Consider the following 26,736-nt stretch of genomic DNA (forward strand, 5'->3'; position numbering starts at 1 on the left):
TTGGACATTCCCTGATAGTTAAATAATTTTTCACTTAACAGAGAAGAGCAATTGATTTATAAGACTGTAGCAAAATAAGTGTTACATATATTAGGCTGCAAAAGGAATTTCATCTCCATTTGATTAATACTTTGAAATTTTCCTGGTCAAAAGAAATGATTGGATTTCATTTCTAAGATCTACACTCAAATTTCTCTTCTAGGATAAACATATCAATGCATGGTAAAAACGATGACTTTGCTATAAACATGATCCAGAACCAAAACACCAAAGAACCAGAAGTTACATGGGAATATTGGTCTCACATGTCACTATCTGTTGTTGGAACTTTCTTTGTCATCAGTGCTATGAAACACTCACCACATGACACTGGTAAATGCTGGCTTTTTAATGACATCCGTTCTATCTATAAGCTTTGGCCTTCATTCCCAAAACACCACAGCACTATCACTTTGATAAAATTATTTTCTTTTATCCTCTGTAGTAGATTATTTTATATTCCAGAGGATCACTGAAGAAGGGCAAAAGAAACATGAGTAAATGAGATGCCCTGACAGTTCATCTCCAGGACCACAAAACAAATACACACATTAACATCAAGGAGGTGACTCTAAAGTTCAGGACTATGGAAAAGGAAGAAGATGAGGCTAATAGAAAATATTAAATTAGTATGACAGCTCTTTCCTCAGTTGCTTTTCCAAAAAGACAAGATTGTAGACATGGATTCCCCTTTAAAAGCTTTTTCGCCCTCAAGGGTTGTTTTCCCTTTTCCATTGGCTTCAGAGGAATTCCAGGGCAGCTAGGAACAGGTCATCAATTTAATGAGATGCATCTTAGCTGTAAGCAAGGCTCAAAGCACAAAGAAACATTTGAGAATGAAGCAAACCCATGTAGTAACCTTCCAGCTCAGATCCTAATCCCTACTGCTCCCTAGAATCCTAACACCTAGCTCACAGCTGTCCTGCTCAAGATCTCCCAAAACACACTCGCAGAAGCCAGAATTGAGCCACTTCTCCTACTTCTGTCCTCTGCAGATTACAAAAGTACCCTTAACATCTCTGTCAGCAGAGTCCAGCTCACCCCTGCTACAGCCGTCTAATCCTGCTCTCTCACTGAGGACATTAGCTTCCATAAACCCACAAACTCTTCTCTTTCATGTACAAACTAACTGTTTTGACATGTCTTGTAGCAATCCTTAACAGAACTCAGTGCAATAAAAATGCAGGAGGAAGTTTATTTATGTTGTAACCAGAAAGAATTCAGTAATGTTTGTCAAGAGATTTCAGGAGAGGGAAGAGCACATCTTCATCTCCTGATCTTTTCCCTACTTATGCCATTGTAACAGAAGACTTGTAGAACTAGAGAGCTATTTAGAACACGTTTTAATGAAAGGAACAATCATGTAAGCTAATCCAATAGCTGCAATCAAGCACTGACTAATGATAAGAGAAGGACTCTTATTTTCTTTTCTGTAGCCATCTATTATTTAGCCACCTATTTCCTCCTCTATTAGCTGTGCATTTTTAAAAGGAGTAAGATGCTTTCTTTACTTTATAGCCAGTAAACAGCTAACCTTGTTTGTTTTGGTTTGGGTTTTTTTCCTACATTCCATTGATTTATATAACTTTTAGAAAGGTCATACAACCATGGACAGTGCCTGAAGCAGTCCAATGACTTCAGCATATGGTGCAGGGGGATTTGGGGCATTCCCACTGTGATCTGTACTATAGCACCTTGTACCACTCGAAGTCTATCATTTCGTGCAGCACTCATCCCATGATTTGTCATTACTGAGTTCTGATGCTGATGAATACCCAGGACGGTTTGTAGCATCTTTCCTGAAGTCTCATTGCTATATGACAAGTAATACTGTAAGCTAGAATTACAATGCACAACACTGTTCCATAATTTATGCAGCCACTGCATCTTTTTGTCATTTGATTAAAAGGTATGTTTGACAATAAAACAACAAGGTTTCACGTTTAGGACACATTGAAATGCCATATTTAGAGGCTGACATAGTTTTACAGCTTATAGCTAACTCAGGGTCAAAACAAAACAAAGAACCCCCCTAACTTCTGCCTGAGAAAAAGCACTTGGCAGTCAATACAGCCCTAGTGGGGACATGGGGCATATGGTTCCTGGGAAAGGAATTTCTGTCACATTGCTGCTTTTTTTTTTTTTTACTATCTGTGTTTTATAACAAGTGATTGATATAATATACTTGATATAATATACTTGTCATAAACCTAATACCTTTGCTTAAAAAAGTATGAACATGTTGCCAGCAATGCAGCAAATGTCATACGCTTGACAAGGTCATTTTTTGATCTACTCACATTCAAAATAGCAATCAGCCCCCAGAGTACCTGTTGTCTGTCAAATGTTCAGCCACCAGTGTACCCTGAGTCAAGAATGTACACAATGTGAATTAAACCTTCCTAGGCCTCTGAAAGTTGCAGCAAGAAAGTCACCTTCTGAGTCTGACTGGGTCTATCAGGTTTATTAAGAAAGAATCAGATATAAAGAAAGTCCATTTTCCATCAAATTAATTTTTGGAATTGTAATAATCTAAAATCATACCTTTTTCTTTTCATGATCATGCCTGCATTTGTCCAAAAATATGAGAATGAATGGGAACATTCAAGAAAGTACAATCACTTCTGTTTAAATCAGCATATTCAATACAGAAGTATAATTCTGGGACAAAAAGATAAAATTTGTAAAAGAATTCATCTTGGGCACCTAAAAGGGTTGTAGTAGGATTAGCAAGTAGCATTAGTTATCAAAACCTGCTTGATTGAAGGATTTGCATTTCAATGGATATTCATTTCTCTATCTGGATCTATCTTAACTACGTCTTTTTAGGTATATGAAATAACTCATTGACCAGAATCGAATGATTAAGCTTAGTGAGCAGTGCCATTGTACAGCAGCTGCAAGTCATACTGTGTCTCTGTGGATCCCTGCTGAAGTCAACAGAGCTCTGCAAAGGGGCACAGATGTGCCTGCATGCAGCCCATTGGAGAGCATAGACATTAAATCTGATTCTCCCTTTGGAATAGCACAGCTAGTATGGTGGCTCTGAAAAAAAAAAAAGAAAGTACTCATAGATCTGGTGAACTTTTCTGTAGCAAAGACTTATTTTCTAATCTTTGCCAGACTGGATTTCTCTTTGATCACTGATAGATATGAGAATTTGGGCCAAAATAAATACATATTTCACCATTGACTCATACCATTTTTTTAAAAAGGTGCCTGAAAGATATTCCATATTTGATTTGTTGCAGGAATATGTTAGGAAAGAGGTGGTGGCTGCTGTTTTTGTCCTTGTGAAATGCCTACTAATCACTGCTAGGACAAAATCTCTCTCGTCAGTAAGTATTTAGGGATTTTGTACAACATGAAGCAGAATAGAATAAGAGGAAATCATCCAGAATAGTTAAACAGTCTGGTGGTTTGATCGCTCCTTGCAAAGATACAGAGGATGTAGGCTCAATCAAGCCTGTCCTCCAAATCACGCAGGATGTGTGTGTACTAAGAAAAAAGTCTGATGTGGGAAATGTAACCTCAGAGCTGTTGTTTGTAAGAAGTGACAGATGTGCACATGTAGCTAATCCTAAAAGTCTTGTTCCAATATCCTATTTTGAGCTTGCCCTGGAGAGTAGGCAGCAAATTGGTCAGCAACAACAAAACAGGCAGATGTTATGGCAAAAATTAGAGGCATTTAAACTTCTTGCAGCGGTTCAGTAAATGGATCTGAGGATCTAAGCAGAACTCAGATATTTGCTGTATGTTCCTAAATCCATTATGGAATCCAAAGATTCATAATTTGCTGCAGAAAGCTATCTTTTTTTTTTTTTTCCCCCCTTTTATTTGCTTTCGGTATATATACATGTACATATGCAAAAAATCTCAAATTAGGTGGAACAAATATAGACCATCAGGACTCAGTAAAGCATCTGAGCATGAGCTTAATTTAAACATACATGTAAGTCCATTAAAGCCAATAAATGACCTTTTCATGAAGAAGTTGAAGATATTAACGAGATTATGTAATTTGTGGGGGAAAAAAAAAAAGGGCAGAATGAGAACTGAAAACACATACATGATTTCTGCTTTTTAACCAAAGTATCTTAATTTTCAAATCTTTGCCTGAAGAAGGGTTGCTACACACATACTTTACAGTCTCATTTAGTTTTTATTAAATATTTTTTATTAAAAACTAAATGAATGAGAAAAACACCTCTCAAATCCTTTCAAATTAAAACTAACATGTTTGTTGAAAGCAAGAATGAATAAGAACCAGAAACACATTTCTCTTGGATCTCAGTGTGTGTGGTTGAGAGACTGGCCTGAATCTTACTGAATTTTCACTGCAGTCCATCACATAATTGTGCCTATCTGACAAAAGCCTGTTTTATTCCTGGGAAGACTACACTTTGTTAGCTTTAGGATCCCCCTTCCATCCCTAATCCAGGGTAATACATTTCAGCCCTACAACATGAAGCTGGTATTTTCTACAATGAGGCAGGAGATCTGGAGTCTATTACTCCCCAGGTTTCAAACTGTACTACTTCTAAGAGGACAAGGTTCCTAACACTGCTTAAGAATGTTTCCTATTATTCTGCAAAGGAAGAAAGGATGGGGACACTCTTCTGACACTGTAAAAGATACTTCCTAGGTAGCCAGATGACTAACTGCCCTTCATCAACATTTCCTCTTAACCCTGTGGACTAATCTAACCCAGATCTTAGTGACTGCAGCAGAGAACAATATCACTGTGCCAGTGGCCTACTGATTGCATTATTAGTTGATAAGGCTTTGCAATTAGCCCTCAAACTCTCCTCAGTAAATCTCCAATTTCACCCCTCAGAGACTCTGAGTAGATGCTACTACACTATAAGGCCTCAGAAAGCTACTAATGAAGTGTGTAATGAGGCTTTTTAGAGTCAGAAGATTGAAGAAAAAAAACAAAGATAAATAAAAAGCATATAAAAGATGAAGGTTTCTTTTCTAGTGATTTTTTCCATCTCTTCTATTGAAGATATTTCTCAGGAATGGCTTCAAATCCATTCCTAATTTAAAATGCAGAAGAAGAGTTAATGGTAAGTTGAAGTTTACCCTTAAAAATTAAAAAAAAGCTTGCATCACTGGTGTGCAGCAATGGATAGCATTGGAATAGGACATTAACTTCTCCAGCAAGGAAGCTGAGCTTAAACTCTCAATCTGTGATGTTTTTGCAGCACATTCATTCATCACATGTGCACATTTACCTACAGCCTGCAGTATCAAGACTTCTTTCTGTCTGTGTACTTACCAAGTGGAATTTCTCTAGGAAAACTACCCACAGATTTGTCCATTAGTTAACAATATGGCCTTGCCACTGTCATGGTCAAAGACGAATGAAAAGACAGAGGTTTCGTCTTATGCTGTGCTTCCAAATTTCTCATTCAGTTTTTCACTTTCTCAGGTTGCAAGTATGCTGTGGTTAGTGCTAATGGTTACAAATGCTACTTTTGTTTTGTTTGTTTTTTTTTTCCCCCTTTTAAAATGGAGATGTCCCATCTATGAGAAGAGCTTGTGCTAGTCCACGATTCCTGCTGAGCCAAGGGCTCTGGCAGTTAAGTGCTGTCAGATCGTCTTGTTGCAGTTTAACTCCCTTGCTGTGTGCTTTGGCAACATTTTTGTTGCCATAAAAATCTGCAGAAGTGAACATGTGGACATGCCTTGGGACATAGTGAAGATATTCTCTAAGTCAGCATAAGTTAGTATGGCCATGAAAAGATTCAGTATCTCACTCTGAAAAAGGGAAGAGGAGGCAAAGGTTACTTTTAATTCAGATCACTGATTTGGTCTGGTTTACCATAAGACCAGAAAACATATCAACCATTTCAGGACTGTCTTATGCATATTTGCTTAAAATACTGGATAAAGTGGGTTTTGTGTTGAGTTAGTAGGCTGTGAAGAAGGGTAGCTGAAATATGGACATGCATTGTGCTCTGCAAGTGTGCTATGGGCTTTAACAATATCCAGGGCAAGGTTGCTAAACACCTGAGGGAGACATGGCTTTCTCTGTGACCTCAACTCCAAGTTTGAGATGCTTTCTTCCATAGGAGGCCAAAACCTGGCAGAGGGTTAGGTGGAGAACATAGCCAAGACAAATTAAAGTACTAGTGGTACTGTGCTGTGGTAGTGTGATACTGTGTGATAGCAGATTTTCCTCCTCATTGAAACACTACATTTTTGTCCTACCTGCTCACTCATCAGCTTAAGGTGTGTGGGCTACCAGCTGCCACAGTAAAGTCTGCCATTAGAGGTTCACAAAGCAAAAGTCCACATTGATGTGACTGTTTTTATTTTATTGCAACTAAACCTATTTCATCATCATATTTGCAGTATCTAGTTTCCCATGAGTCACTTCAGATCATAACGGAAAACTTCAGCACAGCACAACTATTCATTTGTGTGAGTGATACCAGTATGATCTTCAAACAGAGTATATTTACTTTGGGCTAAATGCTATAGTTTTCCCTTTTGACTAAATGCTTAGGCAATTTTCAGTCTTTCGCAACACTTCAAAAAGGAGACACTGAAAACGGGACTTGCTATTTCTACAGTGCTCTCCTGTTCATTACATAATCGGTATATTAAGTACACTTTTCCTGAAAAGAAGAAGGACCAAGTAACTGGAGTATTATCTTCAGTCATAGAATTGGTTTTCTATCACATAGTCCCAAATTCTTATTTTTTTTTTTTTTCTGCTTTCCTTTCTGGATCTCAGTGTCTGTGATGCTTCCATCTCTCAGCTTTGCTTGGGTTTGTCATAAATACAGAGAAATTACATTTACTAGGTTGGAAGGTTACCCTTACAAATCACGTGGGGCAGTCTCTTTTCCAGAATTGCACAAAACTTACTTAGGACAGACATTCCCTTTTTTTCAGCTAATGGTTCCATAAACCATTCAGCTGTTTTGACCTTTACTGTAAATGAATATACCAACCAGCACACTACCACCCTTCTACCAACTCCGTTCTGCAAGCTACCTTCCAACACAATGTAACTCCATCTGCAGTAGCATCACAGCACAGCAGAAAACTGGACTGAATTGAAATGGCTTGCACTGCACCTCCAGAAGGCCTGTATTTGTTCAGAGGATACCAAAACTGACATCTGAAAGATTTTGTATGGCTAATCATAATGCAAAAAAAAAGTCCTTTTTTTTTTTTCTCTTGGAACTACTGGGAGTCAAGATAATTTCCACAATAAATGGGATTTCTGGTACTGTTCCAGGAAAGCAGAAAGCTGGAAAGGAAGCAGGTTCAAGTATATGTCCTGTCTCCACCACAGCAAGCCTTATCACATTATATTTCACTCAAACACAATTACATAATCATAATAAATTACACTGGCCTTCAACTTAATGTTATAGGACAAAGTAGTGCAACATACTATTTAGTCTTTTGAAAGAGCATCCACAAAGAAAGAATTGAAATGTATTTTCAGTGGGTGATCTAGATATTTAGGCACATTTAATGTAAAAAGAATCCAGCTAAATTTGAGTCAATAAGGCTATAAGCTATACTCAGAAATAAGCTAGATTCATTACCTGACCCTTTGCCCAACTGACCTGGAAAGTTACACTTTCTGATCCTATAGAGAAGGTGTCTGCATCCATCAGATTATTCCTGAAATGTGCCTGGGCACTGCCTAGAAGAGAGCCAGGTGGCCTAGGATGAGAGCAGGCTGGGGACCGTGCTGGCAGTGTGAGCATTTTAACAGATGTGGTGATCAGGTGGCAGTGGATGGGCTCATGCCCTGCTTCTGTCATCTGCATAAACCAGCAGTGGCAGTCCGTGCACTTTTTTATTCCCACTCAGACTAAAATGTAGTCCTTTCCAGGAGTAACTCAAAAGAAAGGATTTCAGAATTTTAGTGCTTCTGTTAAATCAGTTACATTTACCTGTTTGCATCTTGTTAAATAAAATTATGTATTTAGATACAAACATGCATTTTTATTGTTTATGAATTTTTAATCTTCAATTTCCTGAATCTTTGAGCAACACAAACCAAACAACTAGGGGCTTACTTCCATCAAAATAGAAGCAGAATTTAAATGGGAAAAAAACTCCTTGAAAAGATGCCTGATAAAACTCAGAGAAGAAACGTGTACACACGTCAAAGGTCTTTTGTAGGTTAAGTGAAGGCTGTTCTAATTTTCATTTTATCCTAATCAGGATAGTGACAGAAAACTAGGCTTCTTCTTATGAAACCCACCTACATATGTTTGGTAGCCAATACATGCTTTCTTACTGCCACAGCTATTTGGTGTTTATTACAGGTTTACTGGTATTCTCTCAGACCTCAGTTTTGAGCTATCCTGGCACCCAAGCAGAAGACTAAGAGAGTATTTATTTATATCTATTTTATTTCTATGCATTAGCTCCCTCCATCCTGGTAAACAAGCTAAAAAGCCAGCTAATGCAGCTGACATCTTGAATCATGTAATTTCTCATAATACATGCCAGAAATGCTATTGAGCCCTGCAGGAATGCTGTTCAAAATCTTGGCTTCTGGCTCTGCAGTGGAATCAGTTGTACGAAGGATACTCCGCATGCAATGGGATTACTGAATTATGCTGGAGGAGGAAGGAAGGCTCCATAACCATCATTCCTTGCTACATCCTTCGTAGATATCCACCAGATGTAGAAGTATCCACAGTGACAGGTAGACAGAGATGCTCTGGGATGAGATGGTTGGTAGTGAAAACCATGTTTAGGATCAGCCCTTTGTATTCCTGTGAGACAAGACATTTTCTGACTGCTTTAGGACAGCTGGAATTTACAGGTTTTTCTTTTTTTTTCAAGAGAGACATACAAGAACCAGAATAGTTGTCAGATTTCTGCCTGAATTTCACTGGAGAAAAACATGCATGGTAGACTGGCAGATTCAAGGTGCTGCCCCTCAGTTTAAGGGAAAACCGAGGATATAAAATATATCTGCCAGGAGCAGCCTGGCTGCTCAATTATTCCTAGTACAGTGTTTGTGACAAATTCTCAACAGAGCCCTAATAATATTTCACAGTATTACAAAAAGCTTCCTCCTTTTCTGCCTACTGTTAGTGGTAACTGCCATTAAATCCTTTGGGACCATGAAAAGGCACAGCTGTCAGCGTCAATATACGGCATCAGCATTGTACCTATGTTTTAATCAATTATATTTTGAGCCATGTATTTGCAATACACAGAAAATTGACAGAAGATACATTTGGTATTGACCTACTAATAACCATCTGCCTTCAGGAGTTAACAGTTCTGAGAGACTTTTTTCCTTGAAACAGTCTTTATTTGAATACTTGTGTCTAGATGCTGTCTGTATCTGTTTATAAGCTGTAGGAGTCTAGGGCAACCCGCCACTCACTGGAAAATTTGTGTTGTTATCTACGTTCATCTGTGGAAGGCCCAACCATAGCCGAAAAAGAACAGAACAGAAGAATATGTTTTATTCAGTCTAAGTACTTGGAACGTTAGAACTGCCTCTGAGAAAAATTTGAGTTTGTGGTACTAGAATGGACATGATATACGCTCCCAACTGCCTTCTGGGAATGATCCCTGGCCTATGCCAATGCCCAGGAAACACAGCCTGGCTGTTTGGGACAGTGGTAATAGACCCAGTCGACAAGTTTGCCCAGGAATACTCCAAAACCTTCTCAGTGTACATGATCAGGTTTCTGTACTCAGATCTGTGTTCTGGAAATGTTTAATTTACCATCAGGAAGACAGCTGGTTGATGTGTAGAAGTCTGAGAAAGTCGACCATCTCTTCTCTTCTCATCCTGTTGCCTTCAGAAGGGTCACTCTTAACAAGCCGCAGATGTTAGATCACTTTCACTTAGAACATCTTATCCCACAAGAATAACTGCCCTTTTGCAGGACCCACAGCTTTCAGAACTATTTATGAGAAAATACAGGACTGAAAAATTCACAACACGCATCTCTACCACGGATGATAAATTATGGGCTCCTCATCCTGAAAGACCTCAACTCCCACTGACAAGCACTCACAAGCTGAAAATTAACCACCATTTGTTTCCTAGGGACTTCCACATATTCAGCCTGAACCAGTCAATGTAACCAGCATGCCTCAAAACCAAAATTCAGCCCAGATACGATGACTGAGGATATAAAAAATTCAAATGTTGCCTCCACCCATTGTCAGTAAGGGCTCTTCTTTTCATCACTGGAAATTAGCCAGGTACAGGTCTGCCAGCAATACTTATGTTATGGGCCACATTTTCATCACTGGAACTAATATTCTAGCAAATCTTTCAGATTCACATTCAGAAATTGGCTCAGTTGCCTAAACATAGGTTTCTGGCAGTCTTTGAGATGCCTTAGGGTATCTTGCCTGAATTTCAGTTGCCAAGGGAGAGCAGAAACCTGTTAGTCTTGTTTCACGGTCTCTCAGAAATCTTACAGCAGCTTATAGAACAGACATCTTTGTACATCTGAATTGAGGCTACAGAGATGTGAGGGTAAGCCATTTGAAACAACAGAGTTGTAAACTGTTCAATTTAGTAATAGTGAAACTTGATGGTTTTCTTCCAGATTGCAAACCAAATAGTTCAATTTAATTAAGCCAAAAGATTTTTTTCCTGAGGTTTTTGTTTTGTTTTATTTTATGAAAAGGTGAGTCCCTATGGCATACTATACATGGTATTATCTACAGAACAATAAACAACCTTTAATCAAAGGTTTCACTCTTAATTTCTTCATTTTATGTATTCCTCCCAGGCAAAAAGATCAATTTTCTAAGCTGTGAGAAACATCCAGTCAAATTAATAGAAGCTGTAGATTTGAAATCAGGCTACCGCTTTGGAAATGTCTTTAGAAATATACGTATAGTGAACTTATAAAAAAGATATACCGAAAAGACAAAAGGGAGAGAAACATATATAACTACACACTTTCATGTAGCTTTAAAATTTTCTTTAGTTATTTAATAGACCATATTGTAAACAGTAAGAATGAAAAAAGAAAGCCAACAAACAAAACCCACCACAATGTGTTTAAAGGAGTATGATATAGTATAGCTGATACACAAAGCCTTTTACTGATAAAAAAGGTATAAGATGACAAATATATGATAGAATTATAAATTTGTTATGATCCTAGTGTAGAAGATAGTGTATTTTCCATTTCAGAGAAAGCAATGAAATAACAAAAACTTATAAAACAATCCTTATAACAATGAAAAATTCAGAATTTTTAACTTCTGATAAAAATGGATATATTTTCTTCAGTAGACATAAAAAAACTCTTTCTGAAGTAGCAGGTTTGTTATATGGATGAAGGAACATGGCAGGTTTTCATCCAATAATCACAAGAAACTGTAGCTAATTTAAAACAAAGACACAAAAGTTAGATATTTAACAACAGCATCATATTTTCTCAGGGATGCTGACCATTAAAACACAAAGAAAAATTACCCAAGTCATGGCAACGTTCAGAAAGAAGGACAACACAGCACATGAAACTTACTTTTGATGATCTCCCAGTGGTCTTTGTCCAATGGATTTTAATAATGACTCTGGTCGAACCGTTAATTTTGGTGATGTCTTGGGACTAGTATCAGAGTCTCCACTTTCTTCATCTCCCATGGCCTTAATATAGCTCCCACTTCTCATTCTTCTGCAGGGGATCTCTTCATCTTTCCCACCAGCTGGGTATCCTCCCCATTCATCCTGAGGTACCTAATGGGACCATGAGACAATGTGAAATGTGCATTATTCTTTAATTTGTCATTTTACAAAGATGGGTCATGATTTTTTTATTCTTCAGAAACTGATCACTTAGAAAGAAATTTCTAAGGTCCACAAATGATTTGGAAACATAATTCCAACTCCAAGATTGGAAAAAATTCAGTTTATAAATACTAGAACCTAAGGAACAATCAAGTCATGGTTTGTGAGCCGAGCTGCAATATGTATTTGTAGACATGCTCTACATTGCAGGAAGTACCTTATCTTATATCTTAGCCTCTTAAAAGTTTACACACAGATTTTCATCTGACAACAGTAAATTGATCAGGTGTTTCAGATCTAAAAGCTGAGCACTTCAGAGACTTTTATCAACTCCTTTCAGTCTTTAGCTGCTATTCAGGAAGGTGAACGATTTTAGTTAATTTAGGCAGTGATTTTGGCATAAATGGATAGGATTCTGATTCATGACAAACTTCTGTGAAAAAAAAAACAAAACAAAAACCAAACAACCCAAATATGGCAATTTGTCTTTTTTCTTATTTCAAACTACATAATAGCTTATTTTGCATAAAAGTCTGTAATATACCAGAAACCTAACCAGTTACTTATTAACACATTTGATTGAGGCTGCTTTCATGCAGCTGAGGTGCTTTCTCAAGTAGTAAGATTGGTAATTGGATAAACCACAGCTGGCGGATGGATATCTCTCTGCACCACAAGTTGACAGAGAACTGAGCAGGAGCATATTTTCTAATCCAAAGTGAAATCAACCCTGTTATAAGACTTACAGAAAGACTTACATGAAAAACAACAAGGTGCTTGGTGCCAGCCAGCATGGCTTCACTAAGGGGAAATCCTGCCTGACCAATTTGGTGGCCTTCTATGATGGGGCTACGGAACTCATGGACAGGGGTAGAGCAGTTGATGTCATCTATCTGGACTTGTGCAAAGCATTTGACACTGTCCCACATGACATCCTTGTCTCTAAATTGGAGCGACATCAATTTGATAGGTGGTCCACTTGGTGGATGAAGAACTGGCTGGATGGCCACACACAAAGAATTGTGGTCAATGGCTCAATGTCCATCAAGGATGGTGTCCGTCAAGGATCGGTGTTGGGACCGGTCTTGTTCAACATCTTTGTCGGTGACATGGACAGTGGGATTGAGTGCGCCCTCAGCAAGTTGCTGATGACACCAAGCTGTGTGGTTCAGTTGATACGCTGGAGGGAAGGAATGCCATCCAGAGAGTCCTTGACATGCTTGTGAGGTGGGCTGATGCCAGCATCATGAAGTTTAACCATGCCAAGTGCAAGGTCCTACACCTGGGTCAGAGCAATCCCAGGCACAGCTACAGGTTGGAGAGAGAAGAGATTTAGAGCTGCCCTGTGGAGAAGGACTTGGGGATGCTGGTTGATGAGAAAATGAACATGGGCCGGCTTCAGTGTGCGCTTGCAGTCCAGAAAGCCAACCATATCCTGTGCTGCATCAAAAGGAGTGTGACCAGCAGGTCGAAGGAGGTGATCCTGCCCCTCTACTCTGCTCTTGTGAGACCTCACCTGGAGTATTGTGTGCAGTTCTGGTGTCCTCAACATAAAAAGGACATGGAACTGTTGGAACAAGTCCAGAGGAGGGCCACGAGGTTGATCAGGGCACTGGAGCACCTCCTGTACGAAGACAGGCTGAGAAAGTTGGGGCTGTTCATCATGGAGAAGAGAACACTGCATGGAGACCTCCTAGCAGCCTTCCAGTATCTGAAGGGGGCCTATAAGGATGCTGGGGAGGGACTCTTCATTAGGAACTGTAGTGATAGGACAAGGGGTAACGGGTTCAAACTTAAACAGGGGAAGTTTAGGTTGGGTATAAGGAGGAAATTCTTTACTGTGAGGGTGGTGAGGCACTGGAATGGGTTGCCCAAGGAAGCTGTGAATGCTCCATCCCTGGCAGTGTTCAAGGCCAGGTTGGACAGAGCCTTGGGTGACATGGTTTAGTGGGAGGCGTCCCTGCCCATGGCAGGGGGGTTGGAAGTAAATGGTCCTTTCCAACCCTAACTATTCTATGATTCTATATATTGCTGAGTCTTTGTTTTTTATTTTTTTTCTTTAATCTTCCAAGCTGCTGAGTTCCCTGGTCCTAATCCAGAAACACACTTAAGCATTTACTTAAAGGCTATAAGCAACTCTCTGAAATCCATTATAATGACTCATGGTTAAAAACAAGGATGTGACAGAGTACATTAGTGGACCAGGGCTGATGAGCTTGGCAGCATCCAATTCTTTATCAGCCTAATGACTTCATATATATGAAACAGTACAATGGCATTATTTACCAATACACTATAAATCTGAACTTCCAGTTAAAGACATATTAAGGAGTTTCTTCAAAGCAGGATGTTTAATGAAGACTTTCAAACAGACAGAGTTCACTGCAGAGCTGAAGCAAATGCTCCCATTGGTTTCATCAGTCTTGGGGATCAGATTTAAATAACTAACATGATCTGCCTGACATCTTTACTGCCCTGTCAGGATACTTGAATTAGTCACACACTAGGTGAACAGACTTGGCGTTTGGAGTCCCAGAAAGGGATCAAGCAGAAAAGGAAGTGTCAAGAAAGGTTGAATGAGTAAAGATAGAGATATTACATTAAAGAAACAAGCTCAGGAAAGAAAAAAGGAAGATTGGAGAAGAAGTGAGATAAGAAGAGATGAAACAGGTTGCAAAGATCAGAAAAATGTTAGAGACAAATATCAAAGAAAAAATTATGAGTTTTATATAAAGTAATAGGACAGAGCATGAAACTAAATGATATATGGGTTAGATCATGCGAAGAAACAAACTTCTCATATTATTCAGGTTTGGACGGTGGTTAGGAAGGAAGCACAAATATCTTCCCAAACTTGAAACCTGTAAATGCAATGCATCATCCTAATTTCTTTCCTATACCTAGTATGCATGAGATTAATGTTGGAGGAAGGTTTTTTGAGATTTTAGAAGTCACATTTGTGATAGTTGTAACAGCCAAGCTCCTGTAGTATACAAAATAAACATATTTTCTTGAGCTTTTTTCTCGTTATCTGCAGCTGGCAACACAATTAACTGTAAAAATCTGAATAAAAGTGCTATATTAAGAAAAATTAATTTATATAATACAAACCTACTCTCACTTTTAAATCTTCTTTATTACCTGCATGTCAGCGTAACTAAAACCAAAATACAAATGGTGAAAAAGCATTTACTGGGGTCTACATTGGCCCACTGAAAGCTATACTGCTGAATTTTCTGCCCTAAAGCTTAAAGCTGAATGATTATGTGAAGTCTTAATATGGTGTGGGGTTGTGCTTTTTTTTTCCCCAAAAATTTTGTAACATTTTCATAGAATAATTATTTTGACTTGAAATTTCTTTCCTTCATTTTGGCTTGAAGATAATTAAATAGAAAGTTCAAAAAGACATCGATCAATAAACTTTTATTCAAATGAAAAAATATTATGTTTCCCAACTTTCTTTTTTCTGAAATTTCATGTTCAAATAACTAGATAAGGACTGATTTAAATGAGTAAATGTAGGCTTATTTGTTGATTGAGGTTGAAATCTTACTTTCAAAGATAGAAATGACTGATTTTTTACATTAAAGTATCTAAAAAGTTAAGTTTCTTCACTGTGATAAGGAGCTTCATGAGGACATATCTTAATTATGTGCCTTGCTGGTTTTTGTTGATTACATTTCTTTTGCTTTTTGAATTCATAAGTTAAATGAATTCACGTAAGAGTTAAAAACTGCAAAAGCCCGCTTCATTTGTGCTTGTGATGTACTCACACAGATGCACCAAGAATCCCTTTCTAATCAGAGTAACTTGTTGACTATCACAGAAGCATTTATGGTTGAAAAAAAAATTAATCAAAATTAAAATATGTGTATTTTTTTACCCTTGAGCCATTCAAAGGAGCAGAATACAAGGAACACAAGGAAAATGCTTCTGGATCCTGGCAAGCAAGTCTGACAATGTGTTCTCCCAGAAGGTTTCATGCAAAGCCTAGGAAAACAGCTGCAGTCCTTTTGCTGTCTTCAAAAGCTAATGAAAGGGCCCTTGACATTGTTTCTCCTCATGGTTTGAGAACAGCAAAGCAAAATTTGAGCCCCAACTCAGCTTTGTTCATCATTTACTTCAGCTGGTAGATTAAATACTTGGAAAAATCTTTCCAAATCCCAGCCACTGTAGACCCCAACATAGTTTTAAAGAAAAGCAGAAGCATTACACTAGGGCAGGAAAGATTTTTATTTTGAAATATTAATAAAAATGTTCAACAGCATGTTTGAGGGTCATTAAATGTGCATTTTCCAGAACATGAAAAGGGCTTTGAAGCTCGCAGAAATGCTTTCTTACAATAGTTACCAGTCCCTGAAATCCCCATTTGCAGGGCTTGCAGCTGCTAATTTGGAATAATTACCCTAATTATCTACTTGCATATAGTGATGAATGCTGATATTTATAATGTCTAAAAAGGCCTTCCTCCTGTTCTAGATGTTAACATGAAACCTTCTATGGGTAGTTTCTTTCCACAGAGGAGTTAGACTGCATATTACCATACGAATTTCTTTTGTAAGACAATGAGCTGACAAGTTCTCGATCTTTTCATTTAATTTTTGTTACCGGTTGCCGGTATGGTTATAACTATTACAGAGAATGATGAGTCTCTTTCATAAATTTTATGCACTGTACCTGTGAGGAGCACAAAGAGCTTCAGGATATTTGGGATTTTTAATTGTTCTGCTGCTGACTCAGTGTGATATCTTACATTAGTCACTTAGCACCAATTTTATTAAAGAACCTGGTACCTAAAACTTCCTACATTTTATGGAGCTGATCCTGAGAGTGACCTCCAGAACTTTAGGTAGGACCCCAAATTCCCCATAAAAGGCTCTTAGGAGAGTTATCTCCTTCAGAGTAGCATCCAAAAGGTCCCTGTAATTTGCAACCAAAATGCAAAGGACTTCTTTCTTGGGTTCATTGTATGCGATTACAGGCAGTAGAAAGGCCGTTCTGTATTTTCCCATTCACAACCTAAAACTATGTTCTGACAGAACAAATTGAGATTTTTATTTTCCAAAGAATTGAGCAGCCTTATTCTTCCTTTCCATGATGAAACGGGTATGGAAGTGGAAGATGTTATTGTTCACCTTCTAATCCATAGCAGTTGAAGTGCTTGGTAAGGAGATTACTTAGGGTTGATAAATAAACTAGCATTTTCTCCTCCTCTTTTTGTAACTCATGGCTTTTTCAGGGGACACTGACAGATTGCCTGGGGAGGGCTGGTTAGAAAACAAGGACTTCATGTACAAAGAAAGGATGTGTTGCTCTGCAACACTTAACACTTAACTTCCAGGTAAGTGTTCCAGACACTTTACCTGGAATGAGGGAGCTTAGTTAAAAAAAAAAAAAGTTCCTCCACTCCAAATTGCCTTTCAGCCTGCTGCTCAGAACGCAGTTTGGGGAACTGAGAAGATGGGGTTTGACCCTTTGCAGCTAAGGAAGAAACTGAACTCACATCTTCACAGTGGGTATTCTAGAAACTTTGCTACCGTGAAAACGATTTTCCTTGTTTTAGAAAGACAGTCACTATCCTTATGTTTTGCTAGAAGTTTTTCCTGCTGGGTGTCTTGTTTGTGCTCAGATTAGACCGTTCAGAAGAAAAGGATTTTGGACCCCTGACTGGACTTTGGTAATAAGTTTGTCCCCCGATTCTCCAATTGATTGCATAGTCTGCATGTAAGCATCAGCTTGTTGTCAGGGAAAACAGGGATGAATTCACCAAACCTTCGGAGCAAACTAGGAACCATGGAATTGCTGAGGTTGGAAGGGACTCTGGAGGGCTCTAGTCCTGCCTCCTGCTCAAGGTAAGGTCAGGTTCAGAAGGTTGCCCAGGACCATGTCCAGCTGGGATTTGAATGTTTCCAAAGATGGGGGCTCCACAATCTCTCTAAGCAGCCAGTTCCAGTGTTTGACCACACTCAGGAAGAAAAAGGTTTTTCCTTATATCTAATCAGAGATAGAAAACCTAGGCTCCCATCCAGGAACTAGTGCCAGCAGTGTGGGCACCCACTTTTGTATGTCAAAATTGGAAGAACCAATGAAATGCTCATTCTTCTGGACTTTGACCACTGTTAATTCAAGGTTTTTTTTTTTATTTCAGTTTAGTATTTAGCTAAAAAAAGTCAAACAAGCAACATTCATTGTCATTTTGAAACAGATTTGCTCCTGTTGTTCCACCCATTTCTATGACATTTGCTCACAGCTTCCATAATTTTTGAGGTGTTCCACCACTAAACTACTGATCTGCTTAAAATCTGGCATATCTCTTTACTATTTAGAATGAAACATTTCTAAATATATGGCTTCAGCTGCGGGAGCTATTGCTTCCTCATCCTTCTCATTCTCAAAGGTTAAAATGAGCATTGCCTACCTCATAGCAGTCCTGTGAAATTTAATTAACATGCAGATGTAAAATGCACTGAAATATTCATTCTGACCTAAATAGTATTTTAGAAATATACATTTCACATTTTACTATCAGAAGCTGTCTGTGGATGAAATTAGATTACTGATGATATAAAGCAGGGTAAGAAACACTATGTAGTAGATATATAATTTTTGTAATTGTATGCTTTCTCTGCCTAGTCAAGAAGATGTCCCAAAAATGAAAAAAATAGGACACAATCTAAAACATAGGTAAGATGTTTTCTCTTAAATCACGCCTTCTTCAAGGAGCCTCAAAAAACAGCCTTTGTGTGCCACTGCAAGTAGATGTAAGTAGATGACAATCTTGCAAGGCAGACAGAAATGCTTTTTAGCATAGTAGAAAGTTTCCTTGATGTTATAATGGGTCGTGGGAGCCGGATCTCCGGTGTTTTCACAAATTTTGCTGGAGAAGGATCACTGAACAATTACTAGGATGTTCTTCTGAAGTTACTAACACTAATGACATTACCTTTTTAAGTGGATGTGGACCCTAGACCCCATAGGTCTATCTGAATATAAAACTTTGTTCCCTCAGTAGCTAACCTTGTGTCTACATCTCAGCACCATTCACAGTGCACATTTTGGACTATTTTTTTTTGTGCTTCTTTCAATCTGCTTATTTATTTATTTTTTGAAGAATATGAATTATACACTGAAGCCATTTCAAAAATCTCTACAAATACACCAGGGGCTCCTCCTCACCACTAACAATGACAATCCTTGCAATTATCTTTAATTTTCACATGCCTCCCGCTACTCCCTGAACTTCTTGACAGCTCAGAAGCACGGAGAGTTCTTGCAGCATTCCCCAAAAGTCTGTTGACATTGTCCATCACAGCAGGAGCTAATCTGAGAAAACAAGAGGCATCTTTGCCTCACCAGCTCTTCTCTCCAGCTTTGCTATGAACAGCCATAGTACCACAGGAAGAGGAATAAAATCACAAAGATCCCAAACAACATTTGTTTTACATTAGGTTGAAAACTACATGAATTCAGGAATTTGGGAGTTGGGAATGGACTGGACACCCATGCAGATCACAGAACACAGACATAATATTCCAGCTGGGAGATGTTCAAACAGGCAAACCAGAACCAGCATTATTTACTGCCTAATTTTAGCTTTTCACATGTAATTCCAAGCAACACACGAAAAGCTACCTGATCCTTGATAGAAAGAAGACTTCTGCCCAGTGTTCTCAAGATTGCTCGGCCACTACTGTATTTTCTACAGAACAGTGTTCATTTAAATAGTTTATAACTTGTATCTCAACAGTGACGAACTCAAAGGAAAAAAAAAAACAAAAACAAAAATACCAGCACCATGTTACCTAACTGGTTCTCCAGCAACAATGTGAACTGTAATCTGAGGATGGTTGAATACTGTAAATAGTGTTGTGAGGAATCTGTGGCTTTGCTTATACTGTTTGGATGAATGTTGGCCAAATTCCCACATCATGATGCGCTGTGCTCATATTGCTGGCAAAGACCTTTGCAGTACAGCCACCTGCAAATCCTCTGCTATGCTGCTGGGTCCCTCCGGGACTCTCTGGATTCTGTGCTGTTTTGATATAGTGGAGTGAAGGGCAGTCAGATAGCAGTGGTGGGCTTGTCCATACTGTAACTGATTTTAGCCTGCTAAGCCTGGAGGTCACTGAGATCTTGTGCCAGAACTTTGACATGAGATGAGCTTGGAATAAAGGGAGGGCTTTGCCTGCATTTAAAAAGGAACCTAGATCTATACAGCCTCTCAATATTTTTCCTTTACATCTTTTGCTACAAATTGAACTAATTTAACTACAGCACAAATTCTGCTAAAGCCAAGCATCAAAAGGCTAAAGACCTGCTGGAAGGGGTCCAGAGAAGGGCCACAAAAATGATTAGCTACCTGGAACACTTCTATGAAGACAGGCTGAGAGAGTTGGGGTTGTTGAGCCTGGAGAAGAGAAGACTCAAGAAGAACTTATTGCAGCTTTTCAGTTCTTAAAAAGGGCCGATAAGAAAGATGGGGAGAGATTTTTAGCAGGGCCTGTTGTGATAGGATGAGGGGTGATGGTTTGAAACTAAAAGAGGGGAGATCTCACATCAGGCTGGATGTGAGAAAAAATTCTTTACAATGAGGGTGATAAAATACTGGCACAGGTTGCCCTGAGAGGTGGTGGATGTACCATCCCTGGACACATTCAAGGTCAGGCTGGATGTGGTTCTGAGCAACCTGATCTAGTTGAAGATGTCCCTGCTCATTGCAGGCAGGTTGGACTAGATGACCTTTGAAGGTCCCTTCCAACCCAAATTATTCTATGATTCTGTAATTCTGTGATATTCTTGGGAAAGGTAAACTGAATTGCTCGAACCACATTTGCAGAGTGAATGGAGCCCAGCTATCTGCACAGCACAATGAAGAAAAATAGCCTGCTTTTTGTGACTAATAAAACTGTGGGAGACAAGACTCTCAGAGTGCATGAGGCATACACCCCTGCTTGGGGCTGGAGGTCACCTGCCATTTTCAGAAATTCAGTCTAGACTCTCAACATTTGCATGACCTGTCAGCCAAAATCACCTGTAGGACCCCTGGAAATATATTTGCCTTTACCACTGCAGACACTTCAGAGTTGTTACCTTATCATTACCTGTGTGAGTGGGGCAAGACCCCACAGACCATTCATGGTCCCGGAAGTATAGAGTAAGAGAAAAAATTCCCTTAAAGAAACAAAAGGGGAGGTGCTCCCAACATAATTACAAGGCACAACACTTCTAAAACACAGAGGTTGCAGATGTAGCAAGGACTCCAGTGTTGCAGAGGTATTATAGGGCTAGACAGGGGTAAACACAGTATATCAGGGCCAACCCAAAAGGTGGCCTGTCCTAAACAGTGTCTTGTTTAATCTAAGCAGGAAATGATACAACCTTTATTTTTTTTTCTGTTTGTTATAAGGCTACTACAGAAAAAAACAGTGCATGTCTTTAAAACATAAACAATTTTAAAGGCTATATAGTATATATATTTGTCCTTCATTCATTGTTCTCATTTTAACTAAAAATTAAGGTTTGAACAGTTAACTCCAGATGACTGTAATTATTTAGCTTACAGAGTAAAATTAGTACTTTTTCCCTATCTACTGCATAACACTTAACTATCTGCACACTTTTCAGAAGACCAGTTGTCCTGCCAGAAGTACCAGGGCAGTATTATTAGTACCTTGTTTATTGAGACATTCAGCCGTTTAAACACGCCTGCAACTCCACTTTAACAAACAACCCTTAAGCACAGCACTGTGAGATGGCCAAAACCAGAAAGCAAAAACTAAAACAAAGCAACATTTCTGAATGCTTCAACATTTTTACAGCCAACTACTTGCAGAAAAAATGGCATAGACTGCTCAGGAGAGGATCTAGGTCTGCCCTAAGCAGCAAGCCTGCAGTCATTACAGCCCTGAATGAGTGTTCCTGGCAGTCCTGTTTGATAGATGCGACTGGCCTGAATGTATACAATAATAACTTATTCCTGGCTGAAAACTTCTTCAGACACAGAGACACCTTTGAGTAACAGTTGCAAAGGTCAGCCTTCAGCTTCAGTGAAGTAAATGTTGAAAAACAATTTGGCAACACACTGTACTAATGTTATAAAGGAGGACAATTCCCCCTGATTAAAGGGCAGTGGGATCACGGCCTCCCTTTTCTACTCTGGGCTTTGACATTTCAATGGTAATAGGGACTCATTTTGGCAGCTTTTAGAAAATACTAACTCAGAAATCTCTCTACTCTTGTTTGGAAAAAAGCTTCAGCAATAATTTCAGTCAATATGAGCGTACATGGGCATGGGAGCAGTACTGTCTTCTATCACTGATTAACACAGTAATACAAGATACCAATAACTGAGACAAGTGTTTGGTCAGAGCTTTACACTATCCTTCATTGAATGTATTAATTTTCTCCCCCTTTTTTTCCTCCTTTTCTCCTTGGATATGGTTTTCTGATGCACAAAACTATCAGCCTTCTGTGAATACAGGGAAGTGTCAGCTGTACTAAATCCTCTTTTTTTTTTTTTTTTAATGGTGTTAAAATCTGAAGTGCAATACCTCAGATATAATGGGGGAGAGAGCATTACAAGGAACAAGTACTTCTTGAACAGGTACTTCTCAGAACAAGGCTGAGCTTCTTGCTCTTTATAGGAGAATTCCACCCTCACTGACCTGGGGAATAACTCCACAGTGGCCCCAGGTGCTGCACGAGAAATTACATGCTGACATTAACACTACGAATAGGCTGTGGGCCATTAACTGTCCCATCATTTTCCTTACTGTCTGGGCATTACAGGTCTCTCTTGCACATCTTCACTCCTGACTGGAAGGGCACAGGGCAAGCTGAGACACCTCTGTGGGACTGTAAGAGGGTGTAGAAATCAAAATGGTACAGCACATGTCCATGCTGATTTAGGATGCAGACCACCCAGCTACCCTGCTATCTCTACTAGCTTTTCGTGCTGTGGAAACAAGCCAGTTAATTCTGGAGTGGTGGCTGGTCATAAATCATTGTGAAGACAGCATGGGTGGTAGTGAATGGGGAGCTAGTATCCAAACTCTGCTAGCTCTGGCTAGCTCCACAGTATGCGTCAGTTGGTAGAGTATTGGATGTAGTTTCTCTAGTTCATATATGAGTTTTAAGGCCCCTTCTAACCCGAACCATCCTATGATTCTATGATTTATGTCGAGCAAACAGACATGATCTAATTTCACAAAGACAAATAGCTGAGAAAAGTGCACTGAGTTAAAATCCACCCCATGGATGGGCAATGGGATCTGTGGGAATCCATCCTGTCCCCAGCAGAGTTCCTGGAAAAATGTAACTGAGGGCTTAATGCCTATCCATCTGTCAGTTTGTCCTCAAAGCTCTTCTCCATGTAGGCATAAGTTAAACCAGCAAAGAACCTTGTTGAAACTACTGCTTTTTTTCTTTTTTTAAGAGACGAACTCTTGTGCTTTTCTTTCATCTTGCAGAGTACACAGCTGACATTATTACCCACATGCTTAGCAGTTCCACTGCTGTAAAGGATGACGCTAGTACTTGCACTAGGAAGACAGGAGTGGGCTGAAGCCATTTTTAGAACAACATGTTATTTTAGTGCTGATTCATTCACTGTACCTTGTGGTATGTTTACCTTGCTTGATTGCTGCTTCACAGGCTGCTGAATGGCTGAGGAAGGAATATTAATCAGTGACACATAGCACTGTGCTCCAGAACTTCAGTGATGGTGAGTGCTATGCTCTTGCCAGTCTTTTGGTTTTATTGTAGGAATTACTTTTCTTTAACAAGTATTTCAGTTCTGGAAACTGGAAGCGACACTTTTGCATTCATCATTTTAGCACAGCTATCTAGTTCATATCCATTTTTTATATTGAAAAATTTTTGCTCCTCACTGGTACTCAGAGTGAAATTAATCAAAGTCAGTGCACTTTATATGTGTTGAGATTAATTAGCCAAAACAGCTGATGAAGACAGAAGAGATATCACAACTCATTTATCTTTTTCTTAACATATTTTATATTAAAATTACAATGACACATAAAACAGTAGCAGCTGCTATGGCTAAAACTATATGAAAGCGTGCTTTACTGCATGTGTGATCTACTTGGGCTATTCTGCCTGCTGAGTGAGATGACAGAAGAGTTTGGTGCCCAGAAATGCATTTGTAGCTCAATTTATCTGCATTCAAAACAGAAATTAAAGGCTAATGCATAAAACCTGCTGTTAATCATTCACGAGAACTGATAAATGTTATTAGTGTACAATTACAAGTGGCTGCTGTCTGTTCTTGTGGTGCTAGTTGACCGTCTGGTTCACATTACAGCTAAATTGACTTAACAATGAGCTGGAGCCCAAACAAGCTTCCCACTCTTCTCTCCTTTCTTTCTGCATGCTTCCACCACCTCCACTGTGACAGGAGTAATGCAAATCTTATCCAAACTTTAGATGAGAAAAATAATCACTATTTTATGCAGCTTTATTTCTATTAGTTCTCTGAAACTGTCCAAGGCTATGTGAGCACCCATGCTAGAGCAAGGCACTCTGGCTGAATCACCTCTTACTTCCAACAGCATACTACTTGTCCAAGAGATCCCCCAGCTGCAAGGACCATCTGTGGAGGAGCAGAGAATGTCAAACTGTAAAAGAGGAGCTCAAAGAGACTGAACTTGGAGATTTACCAGGTTAAACAAACATCTGCATTCAACTCTAGGACATGACAAGCATATAATTTGCAGATATGTTCAAAACCTCTTTTGACATCTCCTGTTTTCAGGTATCTCTGCATTTGGTAAAAGCTTCTGTCTTAGAAAGAAATTTCCTTTGTTCACTCTTCAGAGTTTCAGTTTTAAGGAAGAAGGAGCTCAGTAATTACTCTAGAAGGCAAAATGAAAGCCCAGAAAAACAATACAGACAACATGGTCTGAAGCACGGGCCTAAGACACTGCCATGGTCCTCCCATTTGGGACTTTGTCTATCAAAACTCTTCTGTGGAAAACAGAAGTATCAATATTTTACACAAGCATTAAAAGAAAAAATATCAAGAAGGATACCAGTAGACAGAAAAGTAAGTTGGGTACAGTGAATCCTCATATGGGTGACATGGTCTAGTGTGTGGTGTCCCTTGCCCATGGCAGTGGGGTTGGAACTAGATGATCTTAAAATTCTTTCCAACCCAAACCGTTCTATGGTTCTATATAACTAGGTAACAGAATAAAAGCCATATATATATTACAAATTTATAACATTAATATGTAAAAATAGAAAAAGAGTTTTCATTATTATGATGCATGTTTAGGTATTCATCTATAAGGACTATAATTTCATAGCTTTGCTTTAAAGACAATTTAAATATATATAGCTGACATCACGTGTGTTTTAATATCATGTGTTATAATGCCATAAACACAGAGATCCTGTGAAGGTCCTGGGGTTTTACACTCATCTGTTCACTTGTGCACCTCAGGGAATTCTGCTGCTGCATAATCAACTTCATAATCCCTTGAATTTTCATTGCCAGATATTCTGGAGCAAGGCAGTAAACTGTCCTGGTTAGGGATCCTGACATGTTTCTCTACCTTTCCTAGTTGATGCTTCTTACATTGCCATAAGAAAAGTTAAATATCCTTCCTCAGTTTTGCAAATAGAGTAATTGAAGTGTGCAGTGATTAACAGATTACATTTCCTGGGTCAGAGAGAAAGTTCATGGCAGAGCTAATAATGAAATTTATATCTCTGGTCTTAATGACTACAGTGTGACAGCACTGCATCCCGCAAAGCAGAAGTTTCCAAACTAAGCATTTAGTTATGACATTGACAGAGCAGGGTCCCTTTGTTTGCTGAACTTAGGCTAGTGAATAAGCCATCTACTCAGTCTGAAAGATATCTATGGTCTGAATGGTATATTCAGATTTTGCAGAACATATATTTTATTTTATTATTTTGTAATGAGACTATTCATGTTATAGAATTCCTGGTATTATTGGTTTGAACATGGCTATAGATTCTTCATGGCAGTAACTGCGTACTCAAGTCTTAAAAAATTTCCATTATAGGATCCCTGTGAATAGGGAATGGCAACTATCTTAGCTGTAAAAGGGCTCAAAACCAAAGATCATAAAGTCTCAGCAAAAATTTAAGTTCACTTCGCCTAGATTTTAAGATGGATGAACATTATTAACATTATTAAAACAATGAATGTCAAGAATATGCTCCCTAGGCTTGCCACTGAGCTTGATCTAAAGCTTAGCAATAAGCAGGTTAGTTTGTGAATTCAGTGTTTCACATTCACTTGAGGATGCTGATACAAGTTGGGAGGAAGAAGGTGATCCATAAAAAGTGAAAACCAGTGGTTCTGCAAAATAAAATGAGATCTAAAGAAGGAGGAAGAAGAAACAGTGAAACATGATGAGAAGGAAAGCACAAAATTTGGCAAAGATGTAGAGGAACTAGAGCTGTCTGTGTAGGAGTATGCCATGGTAAGCAAAAAGCTAGCCTTCTCTGCAGTGTTGGAGCTGTACATGTGGTTTTAGAACACAGATGCACGTGGAAGTCTCTGCATAGGATGCACTTCCAGTTTCGTCTTGTTGAGTTAGATTAAAAATTTCCAGGAAAGAACAGATTGGTTTAGATACATGATAACTGTACTTGGATATGATAAAATATCACAGCTGCCAGACAAAATCGGAATAAATTTGCATGGTAATGCTATGAGGGTTGCAATCTCATTTTCCTTTCTCTGTAATAAGGAACTTTCTGTGTTTCAGAAGGGGAGACTGATCCTGGATATCTGCATATGTACTTGAAAAGATCTGTCTCTTCAAGTGTGTCTCATTACTATTGGACCCCTATAGCTCAGAGGAGAGAGAACCCTACACAATAACTACAACAGTTGTCTCTAGTCTGTGCTGGTTTCTGCAGATCCTGCCGGAACTGAAAAT

General features: G+C 38.8%; 1 protein-coding gene across 26 annotated transcripts in view; it reads right to left on the reverse strand.

Annotated features, from left to right (window-relative positions):
- The window catches only part of DLGAP2 (DLG associated protein 2), a 463,300-nt gene that overhangs the window by 54,794 nt on the left and 381,770 nt on the right, over positions 1–26,736 (reverse strand). For all 26 annotated transcript variants that reach the window (XM_062626232.1, XM_062626252.1, XM_062626227.1 and 23 more), the window contains one exon: positions 11,541–11,752. In XM_062626232.1, the coding sequence (XP_062482216.1) occupies positions 11,541–11,752 (212 nt within the window). The remainder of the gene's footprint in view (positions 1–11,540; positions 11,753–26,736) is intronic.

This window comes from Pezoporus occidentalis, unplaced genomic scaffold (assembly GCF_034315485.1).
Source record: "Pezoporus occidentalis ecotype Australia unplaced genomic scaffold, CSIRO_AGI_Poc_V1 ctg29, whole genome shotgun sequence".
Lineage (NCBI taxonomy): Eukaryota > Metazoa > Chordata > Aves > Psittaciformes > Psittacidae > Pezoporus > Pezoporus occidentalis.